Source organism: Barbus barbus, assembly GCF_936440315.1.
Source record: "Barbus barbus genome assembly, chromosome: 1".
Taxonomy (NCBI): domain Eukaryota; kingdom Metazoa; phylum Chordata; class Actinopteri; order Cypriniformes; family Cyprinidae; genus Barbus; species Barbus barbus.
This window is the reverse complement of record NC_136729.1, coordinates 24,269,994-24,289,747: the sequence shown is the minus strand read 5'-3', so window position 1 is coordinate 24,289,747 and position 19,754 is coordinate 24,269,994. Positions and strand designations below refer to the sequence as shown.

At 37.8% G+C, this 19,754-nt stretch overlaps 1 protein-coding gene across 1 annotated transcript in view; it reads left to right on the top strand.

Moving 5' to 3' along the window:
- Window positions 1-19,754, top strand: part of LOC306870112 (otogelin-like) — a gene marked incomplete at its 5' end in the record, with an annotated part of 42,243 nt that overhangs the window by 2,629 nt on the left and 19,860 nt on the right. The window contains 20 exons of the mRNA XM_079417185.1: window positions 2,127-2,193; window positions 2,743-2,841; window positions 2,931-3,088; window positions 4,148-4,269; window positions 4,409-4,617; window positions 6,752-6,882; window positions 6,994-7,100; window positions 7,281-7,390; window positions 8,237-8,362; window positions 8,448-8,556; window positions 8,657-8,703; window positions 9,389-9,534; window positions 10,523-10,655; window positions 11,609-11,786; window positions 11,895-12,019; window positions 12,111-12,323; window positions 12,793-12,958; window positions 14,050-14,124; window positions 14,431-14,474; window positions 14,607-14,772. Of these exons, the coding sequence (XP_079273311.1) occupies window positions 2,127-2,193; window positions 2,743-2,841; window positions 2,931-3,088; window positions 4,148-4,269; window positions 4,409-4,617; window positions 6,752-6,882; window positions 6,994-7,100; window positions 7,281-7,390; window positions 8,237-8,362; window positions 8,448-8,556; window positions 8,657-8,703; window positions 9,389-9,534; window positions 10,523-10,655; window positions 11,609-11,786; window positions 11,895-12,019; window positions 12,111-12,323; window positions 12,793-12,958; window positions 14,050-14,124; window positions 14,431-14,474; window positions 14,607-14,772 (2,531 nt within the window). The remainder of the gene's footprint in view (window positions 1-2,126; window positions 2,194-2,742; window positions 2,842-2,930; window positions 3,089-4,147; window positions 4,270-4,408; window positions 4,618-6,751; window positions 6,883-6,993; window positions 7,101-7,280; window positions 7,391-8,236; window positions 8,363-8,447; window positions 8,557-8,656; window positions 8,704-9,388; window positions 9,535-10,522; window positions 10,656-11,608; window positions 11,787-11,894; window positions 12,020-12,110; window positions 12,324-12,792; window positions 12,959-14,049; window positions 14,125-14,430; window positions 14,475-14,606; window positions 14,773-19,754) is intronic.

Sequence of the window (19,754 nt, the reverse complement as noted above, 5' to 3'; positions counted from 1 at the left end):
GATTATAATAAAAAAAATTAAAAATTTCTCCCCTTGCTCAGTGAATTTTTCAAGAGCCTATGATTTGAACAACAATGGCATCAGTCTACTACCACCGATTCACTGATGCTATGTGTTTAATAATTGAAGAAGAAAAGGGAGGTGCAAATTCTGTACGGATTTAAGACTTGAATCCCTGGGTTATGGAGGGCCAGATTGCAAGCGTATGTAGGCTACATTTAATTTCTACAGGGGTTTCAAGCGTTTTAGTACTAGCCACAAATGTTAGAATGGCTACACGTTTGTCAGGGTTATTAATATGAAAACTAAAGTGCTCGAGCACTTTGCATTTGACATTGACAAAACAGAAATAGCTAGGCCTACTGTCATACTGTTTCTGTTATAGATTATAGGTCTATCAATAGGCTAACATAAAATTTGTATTTTTTGTTTGTTTTAAAGGTATTTTGCATTTGGTTAATTGTGTCAGGTGCACAAGGTGAACGCGACAGATTGCGCCCTGAGAAATTCCTTTCTCTGACCCCCCCTGAAATTCATTGTTTAATTCGCACACTGAAAACACATCCCCCAGTGCTGGCTTTGTTGAGCTCTTTGGGACAAAAGCCATCATTTCGGAGGCAGTAAAGCGGTTTCAGGTGTCTGCTGGGCGCTCAGGATTGGTAAAGCTGTTCCCCAGAGCCACTATTCACTGAGACACACTGGCCCCGTTCATTATGTCAGAATACATCTCCCTTGCAGCCTCGTAAGCTACATAAAATTATTGAACTCTCAGATATCAGGTGTGATGGGGGAAAAGCAGGCAGAATAGAGACGGTTTCGGTCAGATAAGAAAATTATTTAGTTCTGAAGTGAAGTGAATCGCTAATCGCTCTCATGTACCCCCTCCGGCGGTAATAATAAACTCTTATCCATGCTATGCGCAGCACATGCTTCCAGGTTCTGTACAAGCGAACAATGATTTATTATTAGATGAAGACTTTGATTGGAATTTCAGATTTGCCCTGTGGCGTCCGGCTTCTGGGTCTCTGGATAAATTAGTTCATGGAGGTCTTAATTAATCTGATAGCCTATATGAGAACAAATTAAGGTGGCTGAAGGATAGACTTTGCATTTTTCACCTAAGTTTAATTAGTCAACTAATTAAAGCGAACAGTTAGAATTACATAATACACAAAATTCTCACTGCCTTTGTATTTGATCTTAAAGTTAGGCCTATGTCTTTTTGACAATTCAGTACTCTTTCAGTCTAAAGGCCCGTTCACACCAAGTACGGTATCGATATAAAGATCTAGTTTTAAAAATCGGTCTAAATTTAAAAGAATAGCGAATTGAATTTAAATAGAATAAAGTCCATGCCACAACTATAACGATAACGGCACATAGGAAGGATATTGTTGGAATCACTTTCAAAATGTTTATTTATTTATTTGTTTTTTTCCACAGCAGATTAACTAAAAACATTGACTGCAATTTAGGCTGATGATACACTGGGCAACATTTTGAGCAATGTTGCTGGGCAACTTTGGGAAATGTTGCCGTCAACGGGCAACCAGGTGAGACACAGGGCCCACGACCAATCCAGATAGAGATTTGTTACCCGTTCTCAAATGGGAAAGTGCCCAAGCAACACTGCTAAAAAAAAAAGTTGCCCGGCAAAATTGCTCAAACATTTGCTCCGTGTATCATCAGCCTAAGAATCTTTCCTGCATTAAGGTGCTCCAGCAGAATGTTACTGTCTGCTGGTGTGTTCACTAATGTAGTAATTGTTATAGAAATCTTCATAGTTATCCTTCTTGTGAACAGACTTTAATACAGGGGTTTTTCCAAGGATCCCCTTGGTGGGTAGAGCTACAGACCAGGGGCGCCCTGTTACATACTGTAAATAAAAGGGCATTGTATGCATACTACAACTTTAATATTCTTATATGTATGAACATTTCAATAATCATTTTTAATGACCCATACACATTACATTGTAATTGCACTTAATGCAGTTGTAATACATTTGAATGTAGTATGAATATTTAGCTGAACTTCAGCTTTGCCTGGCAATAACTTTTCAGTTATTGACAAACTCCCTGGACAACTCTGTGTTAATTTAATTTTTTTATTATTTTCTCTTACAGAGATCCTTAGAGAGCAACACAACAGAACAAACAGAAGCACAGAAGCCATCACCCCGCAGAGCCACCGGTAAGAACTGAGCTGAATGTTACAATACTTCAGGAGGCCCGGTGCTCTCTTTGTGTATATTTTGGGTCTTTGTGCATACTCCCCCTGTTGAACAATGTCTTTGTTTCTTTTTTTTGCCTGCATGTTTTGTTGTTGACACCTGCACATATGTTTAGGGCTTCATCTGTAAAGGAATTGTTTGTTGATGTGTGTGTGTTAATGTGGGTGTACAAGAATTTGCTTGTGATGCTATCTTTATTCGTGCATTGCATATAGTAATAATTATAAGCTATTATATCATATTAACAATTACTATGTGTGCAAGCTTGTGATGCATAAACCTAATTGATAAACTCCAAAAATAAGAGTCATGCTCATTTGAAATGTGAGAAAGGGGCTGCCCCCTCTTTCACTCGACATCTGTTCAACAGGCTGATGAGTGTCATCATTACACACAAGAGCGGGATTCATCTTAATGCTTCAATGACCACTTCAGTTACCAGATACCAAACACGCGCTTGAATGCACTGAAACACACACTATTTAATGAGCTTCATTTGTGTCATACAGGTGAGTGTATATCTCCTTGTCTGAATGGGGGTTGGTGTGTCCATCCAGACTCCTGTAACTGCACTTTATACCAGGCCACTGGAACACACTGCCAGACAGGTACTGTACTGTGGATCATGCAATTGAATCTCATTTTGAGATTCTTCTCTTGAGTTTTGGCATGACAAATAATAGATAAAATGTTTCAGTTCCCAACCTAGGATTTGAGCGAGAAATGACGTGCCGCTCGTGGGGACAATACAACTATGAAACCTTTGATGGACTTTATTACTACTTCCCTGGAAAATGCAGCTACACATTACTGAGAGACTGTGAAGACAGCACTCGGTCAAGTGTACATATACAGGTGATCTCTTATTATTTTTATAAAAGGATATTTGTTTCACTTTATTTTTGATCATTTTCTGTATAATAATGATAACGATAATCAACATGTGCTACAGTATACTTTTGTCACCTATAACTATTCAACAACAATGAAAAGAGTGGTTGAGCAACACTTGTGGTGAAGAGCTTTTTATTATATTTAAAAAATATCTACCGTGGCGTTTCAGCTTAGAAGCCTTCATCAGTGAATATCTACAAAATAACCACCTATAGCTGTTTACCAGACAATATGTCCTTTACCAAATGGTGATTTGTTGCCTTTATTGTCACCTGACTGTATTCAGCTGCACTCTCAGCTGGGGCTGGGGCAGCACCTTTTCGAAATGTACTAAATAATTTAGGTACTAATACTCACCCTTTAGGGGTAAATAAGATACAAAGGTGAATCTTTTGAAAAGGTACTGACCCAGTGACAGCTTTTGTACCTTTTTTTCTTAGAGTGCATTAGCTTTAGATGTGGTTTGTTTTAAGCAGGCTGCTGTTCTCTACTTTGCATCAGTGTGTGTGTGTGTGTGTACTGCACAGCTCTTGCCTGAGGAAAATATTTATTGGCATTCATAGAGAAAGTGATCTCATTATTATGGTCATTTATTCCCATTACAGTTTAATACAGTAATTACGGCCAGGGCCAAAACAGAATTGGCTTTGTTCTCCCAGACTCACTGATGGGAATCCAGAGGAGGTGAGCTAACTCAGCCAGGAGTTTCTTTAGGCCATTAGCTTAAGTGCCAATATCATTTATCAATGAATTGAAAGGGATGGCCGACAGTAATGCAGAACTTAAGCAGGATTGGCCCAGCTGCTCTGGATAAGAGGACTCCACTCTTTGATGGTGGAGAGGAAGCGTCTTAAGAGCTGCACACTTTATTTGGAGACACTTTATGTTAGTGATAATCTGGTTTGCTTCCGCTCTGTTTTAGCATTGGAATTCTTTAAATTTAGCTTCGTTTGAGGTCTTTTTTCACTTCTTAATATGGCGAGATTCTTATATCATGCTTCATTACTTATTCATCTGCAGGTGCATAATGACCCAGACTGCAGTTCTTTCCCATACTCCTGCACACGTTCAATTAGCCTCTTCCTGCAGTGGGAGGGGGAGATTAGGTTACAGAAATTCAGTGTTACTTTCAAGGGTCAAAGGTAATGAACATTCACATTCAACCACACCCCCTGTCACTTAACCTCAACCTGACCTGTGCTATCTCAGTGATTCTTTTAAAGAATCTGTTCAATGATTTATGTGTGTGTGTAGTTCTGACTGAACATCCTCTCTCTGTAGAGTGCAGCTGCCCCATCACATCCACGATGTTAATCTGGAGCGCATCTCTGACTACATTGTAGTCTCACAGCCACAGGGTTTCACGCTGGCCTGGCAGGGGCTCACTGGCTCCGTGTACATCAAGATGAGTCCTGAGTTTGTAGGACACACCTGTGGACTTTGTGGCAATTTCAACGCTGACACTCAGGATGACCTGAAGACCAGCTATGGCAAGTTTTACTTGATTTGTTACAGACTCCTGGCATTTGAAAAAACAAAAAAAAAACTGTGTGATGGGAAGGGACAACATCAGCAAGATTAAATGAATTGTCGGATTTTATTTGGCAATATATAGTGCCCTCCAAAAGTATTGGAACAGTAAGGCCAATTCCTTTATTTTTGCTGTAGACTGTAAACATTTGGGTTTGACATCAAAAGATGAATATGAGATGAGAGATTAAGATTTCAGCTTTTATTTACAGGTGTTTTCATCTGGATCTGATACACAATTTAGAAGATAGCACCTTTTGTTTGAACCCACCTATTTTTCATGTTACCAAAAGTATTGGAACATGTGACTGACAGGTGTGTTTTGTTGCCCTGGTGTGTCCTATTAATTGATTATTCAAACAATAAATTGCACTGAATGTCTGCGCTCAGTTTCAGATCCGTGCAGACTGCATTTATAGTTGGTTAGATGTGTAACCAACATGAAAACCAGAGGTGTCTATGGGTGAAAAACATGCAATTGTGAAGCTGAGAGAAGATGAAAAATCAATCAAACCATTGCACAAACACTGGCAAAAGCAAGTACAACCATTTGGAATCTCCTGAGGAAGAAAGAAACCACTGGTGTACTAAGTAAAACACCTCAAACGGGTAGATCAAGGAAAACATCTGCAGTTGATGACAGAAACATTGTGACAGCTGTAAAGAAAGACCCTAAAACAACTGTTAGTGACATCAGCAACAACCTCCATAGGGCAGGAGTGAAGGTATCACAATCTACTGTTCGCAGAAGACTTCATGAACAAAAGTACAGAGGCTACACCAGAAGATGCAAACCACTCATTAGCAAGAAGAATAGGAGACGAGCCTCAAAAATTCTGGGACAAGGTTTTTTGGACTGATTTTATGGACCAAAGTGATGGAAAGGCTAAAGTTTGGAGAAAGAAAGGATCTGCTCATGATCCCAAACATACAAGCTCATCTGACACACTGTGTACACAGGTGTACATTATAGTACACATTACACAAGTAATGTAATGGCTTGGGCTTTCATCACTTCTTCTGGGACAGGCTCATTAATCTGAGTTAATGATGTAACACATGATGGCAGCAGCAAAATTAACTCAGAAGTCTACAGAAATATTTTGTCTGACAATTTACAGAAAGATGCAACCAAACTGATAGGGAGATCCTTCATCATGCAGCAAGATAATGACCCAAAACATAGTGCCAAAACAACAAAGGAGTTCATCAGGGGCAAGAAGTGGAAGGTTTTAGACTGACCAAGTCAATCTCCACACTTAAACCATGTAGAGTATGCATTTTACCTGCTAAAGAAGAGACTGAAGGGAGTAACCCCCAAAACTGAAAGAGGCTGCGGTGAAAGCATCACAAAAGAAGAATGCACAAGTTTGGTGATGTCAGTGGGTCACAGGCTTGATGCAGTTATTGAAATACTAAATATTAAGTCTTTTTCACTTTAATCTATGTTAATTCTATCTGTTCCAATACTTTTGATAACATGAAAAATGGGTGGGTTCAAACAAAAGGTGCTATCTTCTAAGTTGTGTATCAGATCCAGATTAGTTTTTTACACTTTCACATCATGCCAGTCTTTACCTGTGATATGCAGTGTTTATATATAGCAATTAAAATTAAATCATAATGAATTCTTTGCTCAATTCTTTAGTCAGACAAGTAATATTTGATGAAGATTAATATAGCTTACATGAAATATTTATAGAAAGTTGGAATGTCAACTGTGGTATGACATGCTATATTGCATCTAAAGCTATATAAAAATTATATATATATATATATATATATTCTTAATTCAAAATTATTTATACAATATTTTTTTCCAAAAAAGCATTTGTCACACCACAGGATTTATTTTTTCAAAGTTGTAAGTAAAACAAAGATTACTGGAAAGTGTTTTACAAGAAAAAATCAATTTCTTGCCAAATTTCACATTTATTTCAGTGTTTTAATGGGTTTTTTTCAATTGTGAAAAGTATTAGCAATTTCTGTTTGAAAATTGCTTCTACGCCATTTGTTTTTTTTTAAATGTTTATTAAGAAAAGCAGATAAACACATTATGCATCACTTAAATGCGTTTATCACTGTTTTCTACAGGTGTTTTCATGCAGGATTTAGCTATGTTTGGAAACAGCTGGGCAGAGGAGGAGCCACAGCTGGGCAGGTGTCCTGTTGTTGCCTCTCTTTACCCATCGCCATGTGCCATGCAGGATCCTCGGGTCTTATTGGTAATGCACACAAAAACACACACGCATACTGTATATTATTTTCCCACACCAACCAAAGCCTCATTTACCATGATACACCTGGTGAATAAGGACTCTGGTTCTTCACTGCAGAAAGTGGAGGAAGTGTGTGCCACCCTACTGAAGGAACCGTTCCAGTCTTGCCATGAGTTTGTCAGTCCATATTCATACATGGCCAGTTGCTCCAATGACCTCTGCCTGTAAGTACTGACACAACACTGAACTACTGACATTTACTGCACCTACTGGAAAGTTATAAACTTACATTGCAAAACCACTGACATTACTTTCCAAGGTGTTATCCTAAAGATATATATGCTCTTGATGTTATTGCACTATATAACCCTTGTGTGTGTGTATAATCGTTTCACATGGTGCAGGTCTGGTCCCAATGGTGATGTTGTGTGCCAGGTTTTCACAGAGTATGCCAGGTCATGTGCCCATGCTGGACATCCACTGCATAACTGGAGATCACACTTTCCTGTTTGCAGTAGGTTACGTTGCAAATGCATAAATGTTTGAGATAAATGAGTATATTTTGTCTAGGTGTTAAATGTACTGTAACGCGTATATTTCTGAGTCTAAATTCTTTCTAAATGAGTATTAAGATCTAAAATAGCCAATATACACACACCTGTGACCAGTAACCACATAGACTTATACAATATTTATGTGAATTAAATGTGCATTGTTTGACAACTTAAAAAAATCTAAAGTTTGTTAGTGAACAATCGGTGTGAGAATTAAGTATCTCACACAAATATATTTAGACTTTAATACTTTTTTTATTAATAATATGTTAATACATTTTTAAAACTGTAATTTATTCCTGTGATGGCAAACTTCATTTTTTTTTACCAGCCATTATTCCAGGTTTCACTGGATCGGTGCACAAGTACCATTTATGTTTATTATAAATTTCGAAAACAGTTGCGCTGCCTAATATTTTTTGTGGAACCAATGATACATTTTTTCACTATAATTTGATTAATAGAAAGTTCAAAATAACATAATTTATTTGAAATATAAACATTTTGTAACAATAATAAATGTCTTTACTGTCACTTGATCAAGTTATACAGTATGTCCTTGCAAATAAAAGTATTAATTTCTTTCTTTTTCAAATTGTTTAACAGTTTATAGAGTGCTTAATCTTTTTTCTGAAGATATTCACGTTGTTTAGTTCATTCCAAATGTATATAAATGATAATCATATAAATATAAATAATGATAAAAATAACAATGGAGTGCTTCTGCAGTTTGACCATTTAAGTGTAATTTTTTTTTCTTTCTGTGAGATGCATATTGTGAGAGTATGTGTTGTTCTTGTTTGTAGGTGTTGATTGCCCCACCGAGCTCGTTTTCAGAGAGTGTATCACCTGCTGTCCCATGCACTGCAAGATCGAACACATGTGTATAGACAGCAAGTTGCAGTGTTTGGATGGCTGCTATTGTCCTGATGGTAGTAACAACACTAAATGAACTAATCACAAGCTGTGTTCATATGTGAACGTTCGAAGATAATGAAATCATTTCACTGTCTACAGATTTAATCTACGAGAATGGGGTGTGTGTTAAGGCATCAGACTGTCCCTGTGAGCACCATGGCATGCTGTACCCCTCTGGACATGTCATACAGGAAGACTGCAATAACTGGTCAGACACTAAATTATCTTATGCAATGCATACTTGGTTGAATGAAGAAGCATTGATGCTTGTGTTTGCGTTAACATATTGATTTTTGTTCTTGTCTCAGCACATGTGTTGGGGGCATGTGGAACTGCACTGAAAACAGCTGCCCTGGTGTTTATCTTTTTTTATTTATCTTTTTTTATATTTACGTCATGATGTCTATTGTAATTGTTTCACATTTGATTCATTTTCCTCTTTTGAAACCACATTTTCTCACTTCAGTGATACTAACTGTATCTTTAACTGTATCTGTGCAATTTTACTGTATCTGTAACTGTATCTGTGCAATTTTATTATATTTTGATTGCATAGGTTTAAGTAAAGCATACATTCTCCCGTCTGCATACAGTGCTTGTAATTTAATGAAAGACCTTATTCTAGAAGAAATACTTCTCTTTAATAACTCATTCCAACCATTTACTCTGATAACAGAACAATATGTTAATGGAAGACTCTACCATTCAAAAGTTTAGGATCAGTAAGAGTTTTTAAATAAAAAAGGTATACTTTATTTAGCAAGGATGCATTAAAGTGGTTAAATTATTATTATTATTATTATTATTATTTAACTTTATATTAATCAAAGAATCCTGAAATAAAATGTCACAGTTTTCACAAAAATATTAAGCAGCACAACCATTTTCAACATTGATAATTGTAAGAAATGTCAAAATCAGCATATTAGAATCTTTGTCATCCAAGGAGTAAATTGCAAACAATATATTACATTTTAAGAACATTAAAAATCTTTTTGACCCCAAAACGTTTGAACTGAGAGATACTTTTTTTTCTACAGGGGAGTGTTCTGTGACAGGAGATATGTTCTTCCAGTCGTTTGATGGCCGCATTTACACATTTCCTGCTACGTGCCAGTATGTTTTAGCCAAGAGCAGAAACTCGGGCAAATTCACTGTGACCATTCAGAATGCACCCTGTGGAGCCGTAAGTCCCTGTGCACTTTCATGCTCTCCGCACTAGCACAAACCCTCAAGTATTAGCACACAACAGAGAAAAGATTTAAGGCATGCCAGATGTAGCATGCCAAAGCTTTATTCATCACGTTCCAGAATTGCTTTAGTGTGGTGATCTAAAGAGTAATCTGGGGGCTGGAACACAGCTTCAGTAGGCAGACTTAAGATTACTGCTTCTAGATTTGTGTGATTATTCAAGCTATTGGCATATTAGCAGTTAGAGTAGCTGTTCTTGTTGGTCTGTTAGTTAAATTAGTTGCTAGAATAGTTCAATTAGTCAGTAGATTAGGCACACCTAATTGCACAGCCTAAAGTTTCATTTTTTGGGTTGAGATGAAACAAAGTCCTAGATGTGCTTGTACTGTGATTAGACCCTGCTTAGCTTTGACAGATAAAACATGAAACGATACAAAACATGAAGAGATTCTCTCCCTCAAAGCCTTCCTTTCCTGAAGCCCAGACCTGCTGATGCTAAAACTCAACACACGGAGAGCAGTCTGGTGTATAGTGTCACTGTCTGGACTCTGAACAAGCTATTCTGCTTATCTGAGCCTCTGAATGACAGAGCCAGAGACTTTGTAGTTGCTGATAGAGAGAGAAGAGAGAGCAAGAGATGTATTTCAGTAAAGCGACCAGTGAAAGATCCTCACATAGGCACCTGTTGGTAGCGCCCATCATTTCCTTGAATGGAGCAATTCAGAGTCCGAGTGGTTTATCTCCTGTGAACAGCTCTCAGTAACTCATTCACAAGCATAAATGCATAATTCCTAAATGACATGATTACTGAATTAGTCCAATTTGAAACAGATGGACCGATAGATTTGTGTCCCTGTGCAGACATTCATCCATTGTGTTCAAAGCAGTAGTTCTATAGCTGCTGATATTGTGTGTTCTGGTATGGGACGTTCCGACTCTCTGATTTTTTTTTTTTTTTTTTTTTTTTTGCTTCATGTCTGCAGAATCTGGATGGTGCTTGTATTCAGTCAGTCAACCTGATGGTTGATGAAGATCCACATACTGAGATCACAATGAGCCATAGTGGAGAGGTTTTTCTGGCCAGCCAGTTCAGGATCTCACTGCCGTATTCAGATGGTAATGTACTACAGCTGATGTTGGCATGGAATTGTGCTACAACAACTACAAAAATGTACTAAAAAGTACTACCATGGGTTTTAGACATTGACATTGTAGAAAGCACCTAGGAGTACCATGTAAATACCTAGGTACACGAATTTCGGGTATAATTTTTAAAATGACTTAATATTACCATGTGATGCTACTCCTTTACCATGCTACGCTCTTAAAAAAAAAGGTACAAAAGCTCTCACTGGGGTGGTACCTTTTTAAATAGTACACATTTGTACCTTATTTATCCCTAAAGGGTGTATATTAGTACCTTACAGGTGCACATTAGTACCTACAATAAATGGTATGTTTTAACACTTAAGAGGTGCGATTTTAGTACTTTCCCGGTGACAGCTTTTTTATCTTTTTTTTCTGAGAGGGTACTGCCACATACTCTTAAATTAGTAGATGAATGTATTTCTGTGTTTTGTGCTATTACCTTAAAGCTGAATCTGCATACAGTGCAGACTACATACAGACACATATCTACCACACTGATGTCCATCCGTAATGCCTGATTTTGTGTTTTGCTTTTAAAGTAGTTCTCTAAAGGGATAGTTCACATAAAAATGTTGTTATCATTTATTCACATTCATGTCTTTCCAAACCTGCATGACTTTCTTTCTTCTGTAGAACAAAAAAGAAGATATTTTGAGAAATGTCTTAGTGTTTTTTGTCCATACAAGGAAAGTCAGTGGTAACCAAAATTGTTTCGTTACCAAAATATCTCCTTTGATGTTTAGCAAAAAAAAAAAAGAAAGTTGTGTAGGTTTGGAACAAAATGAAGGAAAGCACTGTAAATGATGACCATTTTAATTTTGGGGTGAACTATACACAACAAAACCACATGCTAAAAAGTTTCAAATGTGTGTCTGTTATTTATAGTCCTTCATCTGTTTAATATTGTGATTACTTCTCAGATGTGTTTCAGATCCAGGAGCTGTCATCCATGTTTGTTCAGGTGAAGTCATCGCAGGGTCTGCGGCTGCAGTATAACTGGAGGGAGTTCAGGCTGTACCTGCAGCTGGAGGAGCAGTGGAGAGATGATACTGTGGGGCTCTGCGGAACCTTTAACGGCAACATTCAGGATGACTTCCTGTGGGTTTCACTCTGCTTCCTGCTTTCTTTCTCCCTGTTGTCTGTTTTCAACTTATTCTCCAACATTTCTTCAATTTGTAAGTTGATTTTGTTGATGTGTTACTCTAGTGCACCCTCTGGCATGATTGAAAGCACACCATTCTTGTTTGGAAATGCATGGCGTGTGTCTTCAGCATGTGTGCCACGGCCCAGCTTACCCCAACTTGACCCCTGTGACACACACCAGCAAGCAGGTGGCACATTCACCTTGTTATGCATAACCTTTTTAAGCTTTAGGTTTTGAGGGGATCTGTGTGGCTTGAACGTCTGTCTGTGTGATTTCAGCCGCTTATGCAGTGGAGAAGTGTGATGTGCTGATGCAAGAGGTGTTTTCTGCCTGTCATGAGTATGTAAGTCCGGTGGGTTTCCAGCTACAGTGTCGAGCAGACGTCTGCAAATGTGGATCGCCGTGCCTTTGCTCCATCCTCGCTCACTACGCCCGCACCTGCAGGAGACACGGGGTCATCATTGAGTTCCGCTCACACCTCCCTGAGTGTGGTCAGTCTAACATTTACACATGCATTCACTACCATTCAAAAGTTTAGTGTCAGTAAGATTTTTTTTTATGTTTTTGAAAGAAGTGTCAAATACTCACCAAGTTTGCATTTACTTTATCAAAATACAGTAAAAAATAATATTGTGAAATCCCAATTAAATATAAAAAATAACAGTTTTCTATTTTAATATATTTTAAAATGTAATTTATTCCTTTGATGGCAAGTTGAATTTTTAGCAGCCATTACGCCAACCTTCAGTCACATGATCTTTAAGAAATCATTAAAATATGTTGATTTAGTGCTCAAGAAGCCTTTCTTATTATTGTCAATGCTGAAAACAGTTTTGGTTTTTGAGTAAATCACAATGCATTTTTGTGATTTTATGATGAATAGAAAGGTAACGTTTCTATTTGAAATAGTCATCTTTGTAAACGTAAAAATGTATATGTCCTATGTGTATGTTTTTGCAGCCATCACGTGTCCGTCTTCTATGGAGTATGGAGTCTGTGTGTCGTCATGTCAGCGTCGCTGCCTGTTTCTGTCTCTCCCTCAGCCGTGTGGTGAGGAGTGTGAGGAGGGTTGCGTGTGCCCGGAAGGAACATACTTAAACATGCATACACACACCTGCGTGTCACGGTAAAAGTTCAAATATATTCGTATGGACTGCTTTATGGTGCTTTACAATGCTTTTTTGGAGCTTAGCAGACAATCACTACGAACCGTTTCAAAACTCTTCTTTGGGTTTGGAACAACACATGGGTGATTAAATTATGACAGAATGTTCATTTTTAATGAACTGTCCCTGTAATGAACATTTAAAACAGTGCTTGTCCATTATATTTGTTGCATAGTTAGAACTGAATGGAGTTCTGAATGAAAGTGTATGAGGATCATATTCATCTAATTCTGTCAGTCAAAACACAATGGTATATAAACGGCTTCTGTCCAACACTTCAACTCCACCTTTTTTCTATTCACATCTGTTACGTACATAATATTAAATAGTTTTTTGTTCACATAGTAGAGGTTATCCATTGGACCGTGTCAAGAATTATGAAAGTAACTCTGAATTATGAAAGAAATTCTGAAAAATATGGAAAATCAACACCCTCCTAATTTTCTAACACAAGCTCTGTGACTTAGACCTAGATTGAGTTATTTAGAGTGTGTGAGAGTGAAGCTATTTGCAGTCCTTGTTCAAGCAGGCTGTAAAATGTTATGGACCTGACAACCTCAGGTGTTGTATAACGCTTTTAGCCTCCTCACCCTCACATGGGTTCACTTCCCTTAAATGTCCCATGTCCCACTGCCACATACTCAGCATGTGCTAGAGTTACAGCACTTACGCTGGCAGAGGCTGAGAGAAAGTCAGGGACGCGATAGAGGAGGACTTTGGCCTCGTACTCTACTACAGACTGCACTGTGGCCTGAAGTCTCTCACCTCTAACCCAACTACTGTACTAGTTCAACTCTATAAAACAGCTCAGAGAGAATTTATTGTCTCATAGACTATGTGAGGTGAAACATTGCCTCCTCACTCCTTACAGCTGTACATTAAACATCTTGTGGTTGGCTGTGCTGTTATGCAGCATTGTGGCTTTCAGCGTTAGGTTAAGACATTGTGTTAATTAACTAAATTGTACAGAATTTCAGTTAGATTTTCTCCTTGCATATGACATAATTTATTGATTCCGAGTCAGATATTTTTCTAATATTTTGTGGTACAGGAGTGAATGTCCATGCAGTTTTCTTGGTGCTGACTATTCTCCTGGAGATGTGATCTTGACATCATCGGGTGTACAGTAAGATATCATATTAAATGTCACCACACTGTCAAACTTTCCATTATATCACATTCCCAATAAAAACAAGTGTTTTGTGTTTTATCAATGTTTTATCTATATACATTGGTTTGGTGTGTGTGTGTGTGTGTGTGTATATATATATATATATATATATATATATATATATATATATATATATATATATATATATATATATATATAGTAAGGTATCACAGAGTCTATTGCACTAGGCAGTGAGTCTATTGCCTAGTGCAATAGACTCACTGCCTCACATCAGTTAAAATCTTTTTTTACGATCTGCAGAATTTGCCAAGATGGAAAACTTGTTTCCCAGAGCTCAAATATTGGTGAGTGTTGTATTTCAGCCTGATGTCATTTATCTGTATGAAACTCTTTGAATGTCAGTAGTGTTTGCAGTTTGTTTGAATTTTCATATCTACAGTGCTGGAGTTCAGTGTGTGTTCTCTCTTCTCTCTCAGATACCCTGTGTCCGCCAGGGCAGTTTTATGAGGACTGTGGGAAGCGAGTAGACAGCCACTCGGCCAGTAAAGGTTTAGCCTGTGAACAGACCTGTGAGTCGTATTTGCTCAATCTCACCTGCTCCACTCATGAGCCATGTGTGCCTGGCTGCGTCTGTCCTGCAGGGTGAGTGAGGTCTTTGTTGTCTTCATTCTTGTGTCTGTTGTCACTTACAAAAACATACTATGGTAGACCATATTCATATACCAGTGGCAACTGGAGCGTCGCAATATTTACAAATGACAGTAGACAAGAGACAAGATTATAAACGCTAAACCGAATGCATTACGAAAGACTGTTATTTCAAACACTTTCAGTTCAATGGTTTGGAATCAGTCCCTTTTTTTTTTTTAGTAAAACTTTTATAATGTTACAAAAGATTTGGTCACACTTTATTTTAAGGTCCAGTTCTCGCTATTAACAAACCATTAACAATGACTTTTGCCTCAATAAACTCCTGGTTTGCTGCTTATTAATAGTTAGGTAGTTGTTAAGTTTTAGGGATGTAGAATATGGTCATGCAGAATATCTGCTTTATAAGTACTAATAAACAGCCAGTGTTATTAATAGGTATGCTAATAAGCAGCTAGTTAATAGTGAGAATTGGTTCCTATACTAAAGTGTTACCAAAGATTTTATTTCAAATCCTGCTGTTCTTTCACCAATCCTGAAAAATCACATTTTCCAAAAAAAAGCAAAAAAAGAACTACAAGAGTAATAAGAAATTTCCTATTGTTTTTTAGCAATAAGAAATGTTTCTAGAGCAACATATCAGTATATTAGAATGATTTCTGAAGACTGAAGTAATATCTGTTCTGTTGAAAATTCAGCTTTGCTATCAGAGGAATAAATTACATTTTAAATTATGTAAAACTGGAAAATAGTTACTTTATTTTAATAATATTTCCCAATATTACTGTTTTTATTGTTTGAAGAACTGGCTGTTTGTTGCAAAGTCTTGCCCATTTGAGAGCTCACCCAATCATCACATAGAGAAAATGGGCTTCCAGACAGGACAAAAATATCTAGATTAAAAACAAGCATGTCCAATAATCAATCAAAAGGGACTCAAAATGACAAGTTTAGAGCCTCCAATTTACATTGATTTTTCTCACTGAAATAAAAGATACAAGTACTGTATATGTAGTGGATTCCTTGTGTCCATTAAATCCGACACACATATTTAGATCAAATTTAGTGTAGATAAAACATTATACATAGACATAAATATAGAAGTGTTAGTTAAACAAATTCATGCTGTATGTGCTTTTGATGTTATTTATTGTGAAGGCACTTGAAAGTGTACCATGGTACTATGCTAGCATGTCTAAAAACATGGGACTATCATGTTTTGCTTTTTGCAAGTGTGCTGCTATTGTGCCAACTATTACATTTGAGTTTTACTGAGTTTTAATGTGTAATGTGTTAATTGCTTTTGGTGTCATCTATTCAATGTTTCCTAAATGCATTTTGCACTTTTACAAGACTCTTGAAATGTTCCTAAGTTTGTTTATTTTTCGTCTGTACTGGTAGTTTTATTTTTATATATTTAAAAGGTTAGATGTTTCCGTGTTTGTGTGTGATGTAGAGGATTTAGCAGGTGAATGGCTGTATGTGTATTTACGTCTGTGATGGGGCAGTGATCCATGGTTAAGCTTTGTGGGTGGAATCGCCCGAGTAGCGTCAGGAACTACTCATTTCCATTACACGTGCATACACTGGGATTGTTTAGCTTATCTGTGTCACATAACGTTCTTAATCAAATTCCATTCAAATATTTTCTCCACTTAATTACAAAACCGGGCAGATACAGACCACTGACATTCCAAGCAAAGTACTGTAGATTTTCTGAAGCACACAAACTCCCAGACGCACTTTCACGGACAGATGACATTCTGCTCTACATGTTGAGGTCTCACTCGGATGGTGTCTGCCGGAGCAGGTGATGATGTCGATACAGATCAGTTAAAGGGTCTCCGCTGACTCAGTGGGAACCTTTGCTGCTGTCTACCGCAGGTGAAAAGAGTTCTTTGTCGTTCAACTCCACTTCCCTCTCATTTCTCCCCCTCGCGTCACGTTCCCACTAAAGGGGCCTCAGAGAGCACGACTCTTGCTCTATAGATGGATTTTTGTCATCTGATACATTTAATGCCAGTGTCTACACAAGCAAACTGAGGTTAAGTGCCATATCACAAGCTTAACTTCCTAAAGCCATCCTCAGCCATAACAGCATGATAAGACCTCGTATTTTGTTCACAACCTTTTTGATTTTGTTGCTGCGGTTGATTGGAGTGTGTGCTGAATGCTTTCTTCTTTGAGATTAATTGCTGTTGATTTTCTCTTTCTTTTGCGAATTTGATTAGATTTTTTTTAATTATTATTTTTAGACTGGTTTCTGAGGTTCGGGTGAATATAACACTTGGTTTGTGAATGCTCAGACATTGCCAGCGCTGAATTACAAAGGCAATCTAATACTCTCGCTACAAAGGGAAAAACTCATGAACATTCATCAGTCACGTAGTGAAAGGGCTGTGAGGTCACAGATGTATCTTGAGAGCAACTAGAGTGTCCACAGCACACAGAGGGGATGTGATATTTTAGATGGCTGTGTGTGTGTGTGATTCACCTTCTTCTGACTTATTGACCTTTTAAACAGAAAAACATTAGTCAAGAGCATCATGGGAAAGAAATACCATGGCTGAGATTCTGTCATGAGTGTTTAATAAATTCCTGCAACTCGATAGTTTGGCATCTGGGCTGGTGTAAATATGGCACAAAGACCCCTTATGCCACTATGTGAAGTAGTGATGAGATTATTGATAAGTCTGGAAATTATTAAATGTGCCATATTTGAACTAACATCATTACAGTTGAGTGCTAGTAGCAGCAGGATGTTGAATATAGGATATAAATTAACAAAAGCAATGTCCACAATGGGTGGCAAGCTCATATTTGGAAAGAGAGTCGGACTTGTAACCCAAAGGTTGCGGGTTCGAGTCTCAGGTCCAGCAGGGATTGTAGGTGGTGGGAGTGAATGTCCAGCGCTCTCTCCACCTTCAATACCACGACTGAGGTGAGACCCTTGAGCAAGGCACCGAACCCCTAACTGCTCCCCGGGCGCCGCAGCATAAATGGCTGCCCACAGTGCTCCAGGTGTGTGTTCACGGTGTGTGTGTGTGTGTGTTTGTTCACTACTCACTGCTGTGTGTGTGTGTGTGCACTTGGATGGGTTAAATGCAGAGCACAAATTCCGAGTATGGATCACCATACTTGGCTACACGTCACGTCCTTTCCTTTCACTGCAAAAAATAAAAAATCTACAATCGACACATTTATTTGAGAAGCAAAATGAAAAAATAAACATGTTTTCCCTCTGAATCAGTTTTAATTTTAGCTCTATATTGTTTCATTTTTTTCTTGTTTTAGGTGTAAACTCACTTTATTTTTATTAAATTTTTTTCAGAAAACAAGACTGTATATCATGTCATTTTGCATATTAAGTAAATGCATCTTGATTTAATAATGTTTACATATTTTGAATTGGACTACAAGTTGCCTCATGTGGGCAATTTTTTTGTGTTGGTCAAACCTTAGTATACAGTAAGTTACCAATACCCACGTAACTGCGTTGTGCACAATAATTGTTTTCAAGGTTTTCAAACAGTAATACATGGTTATTGCTCTGAGCCCCAAGTCACTTCTGTGAGCCATTAAATTATTTGACACATTTAGCATAGATTAGCTAAAACCAAAAAGAGATGTGGAAGGAATCCATTGCTGATCATCTGTCTACGGTAATACGTACATCTGAAAGCACCTGGAGTGACTGTAAAAGGGAGAATGTAAAGTATTTGATTGTTTGCCCTTTGGAACACTGTCATGAGTCTTCTGACGCTCTAGACCTTTTACGGGGACTTTCCAGCAGCCATGCTCTTTTACACACAGACACATACATACACAGTTACAGCCGTCTCATTCAGAGTGCAGTGTCTCACTACCAACAGTATAGTGTGTGTGCGTTAGCGGTGTTTGATACGTGAGCTAGACCTTACAAGCGGGTTGAATTCCTCAGTGCACCTGTTCATGCCCAGAAAATTAGTCCGCTAATTATTGAAGATATGATTTTTTTCTTTCTGTTATTATACATTATCACATCTCGGGTATGCTTCTACCTTGTAGTCTTGTACTGAAGTTCTCGCATTAGTTGTATTCATACGTTTTTCACTTTAGAAATGTTAAAGTCTGAAGAATGCGTGTTGATGCATTTGAATGGTACAAACATGTGTGCAACAGTGTAACTCTCTGCTTAATTTTTGTACTATGAAATAAACTAGCTAGTCATGACGGTTTACCAATACCAAAGTAACACGGTCCTGAACCAAAGGTGTTGAAACACTGATTATTTGCAGGTTCCCTAGCTCTTACATCATACTCTGGGGTTTCCTTGCACATTCATGCACGTGCATTCTCCAAAAATGCCACTGATTTGTAAAATTGCTCAAATATATAGATTGAAATGTATTTAAAAGTATGTTACACTAACAAGATACTATGCTATTAACCACAGATCGAGAACTGTAGTTCCAACCACATAAGTTTGCAATGCTGTTTGAGAATGTCGTTTGGATCAGTGGTTATGAGAAATGCCAAATTGTTGAACTTGGTACCAAATGCTAGTACAGACAGAACAACCAGAGCTGGCTAATGATGCTTTTAGCAAACATACTTCAGGCTGGCTAATGGCCACAGAGTGGAATTTGTTTCTGTAAAAATGTTTCAGCATGGGTCGTCGACTCACCCTGTTTATCTCTTGTCCATTATGCTAAGGGTGATGCTGATACCCCTGTCCCTCATGGGAGCAGCAGGTATAGGAGTGTTTTTGTGAGCTGGGGAATTCCTGCACTAATGAGAGCGAGTAATTACCCCTCCTCCACCCCCAAGCAAAGTGGTTAATGGCAGCAACGCTTATTTACGCAGTAAACAGGTGCACAGCTGGATCAAATAACTGATAAGCTGCTTAAAGACATTCCTGTAGTCCATACTTCAAAATCAGCACATTTTCATTTGTCAAGATGAAAAGAAAAGAAAGGAAACTACAAGAAAAGAAA